The sequence below is a fragment of the Cariama cristata genome, unplaced genomic scaffold (assembly GCF_000690535.1).
Source record: "Cariama cristata isolate BGI_N322 unplaced genomic scaffold, ASM69053v1 scaffold13826, whole genome shotgun sequence".
NCBI classification, from domain to species: Eukaryota; Metazoa; Chordata; class Aves; order Cariamiformes; family Cariamidae; genus Cariama; species Cariama cristata.
In genome coordinates, this window is record NW_009620475.1 from 18,990 (window position 1) to 19,767 (window position 778).

Here is a 778-nt window from a genome sequence, read left to right on the forward strand (position 1 = left end):
GGCAGTAAGAAACACCACAATATTTTTTCTAAAAAGAAAATGTTCTCACTCTCATGTAGATACACACTAATCCAGTACAGTTATAGTTTTAAACAATGAATGAATGAACGTGTGTGTATTAAGCGCTCTTAATAATGAATACTGTGTGTATGATTAATATAAGCATGCGTATTAAGTGCTCTTAATGAATGAATCTCCTATAATTACAATGATCTACTCACCATCTTCTGTAATAGTACCACTGCTGGAACCATTGCTCTTGGCCTGTCTGTGAGAAGAAGAGAGAGAGGACTCTGCGTTGTGAACCTTAGGAGACGGGGAGGGTGATGGGGAAGGTGTGAGAGTTGGTGATGTGCTTTTAGATGTAGATGAAGTCCCAGATGGAGGTCTTTTGTTCATCTCCAGTTTTTGCTGTAGTTAATGATACAATCATTTCAGTTAAAAAACAAACAAACAAAGCGTTTACCTACATATGATACTTCATTATTACTTAAGTTGCATGTCATTTCTGCAGAGCATGTAGTCACAACTAGAAGCTTCTGTTTGACTGTTATTGAAATAATCGGAGCAATACTGATCTATCCCAGGTGAGAGTCTGTCCTTTCAAATTCATCAAGAAAAATACATTTATTAAGCCTGTAATTTTGGAATAAGAAAGATTTCTTATAAAGCAATACTATATACAAGCATTATAATTATTCTTTTTATAAAAGCTGAAATTATTTTGACTCTGAAAACAGGTCTTTTTTATTCAGATATTTAATTAAATAAATAAAGC

At 33.5% G+C, this 778-nt stretch overlaps 1 protein-coding gene across 1 annotated transcript in view; it reads right to left on the reverse strand.

Annotated features, from left to right (window-relative positions):
• Positions 1–399, reverse strand: part of LOC104162809 (ankyrin repeat and SAM domain-containing protein 6-like) — an 11,578-nt gene extending 11,179 nt beyond the window's left edge. The window contains exon 1 of the mRNA XM_009701630.1: positions 222–399. Within this exon, the coding sequence (XP_009699932.1) occupies positions 222–399 (178 nt within the window). The remainder of the gene's footprint in view (positions 1–221) is intronic.
• Between the last annotated feature and the right edge of the window lie 379 nt (positions 400–778).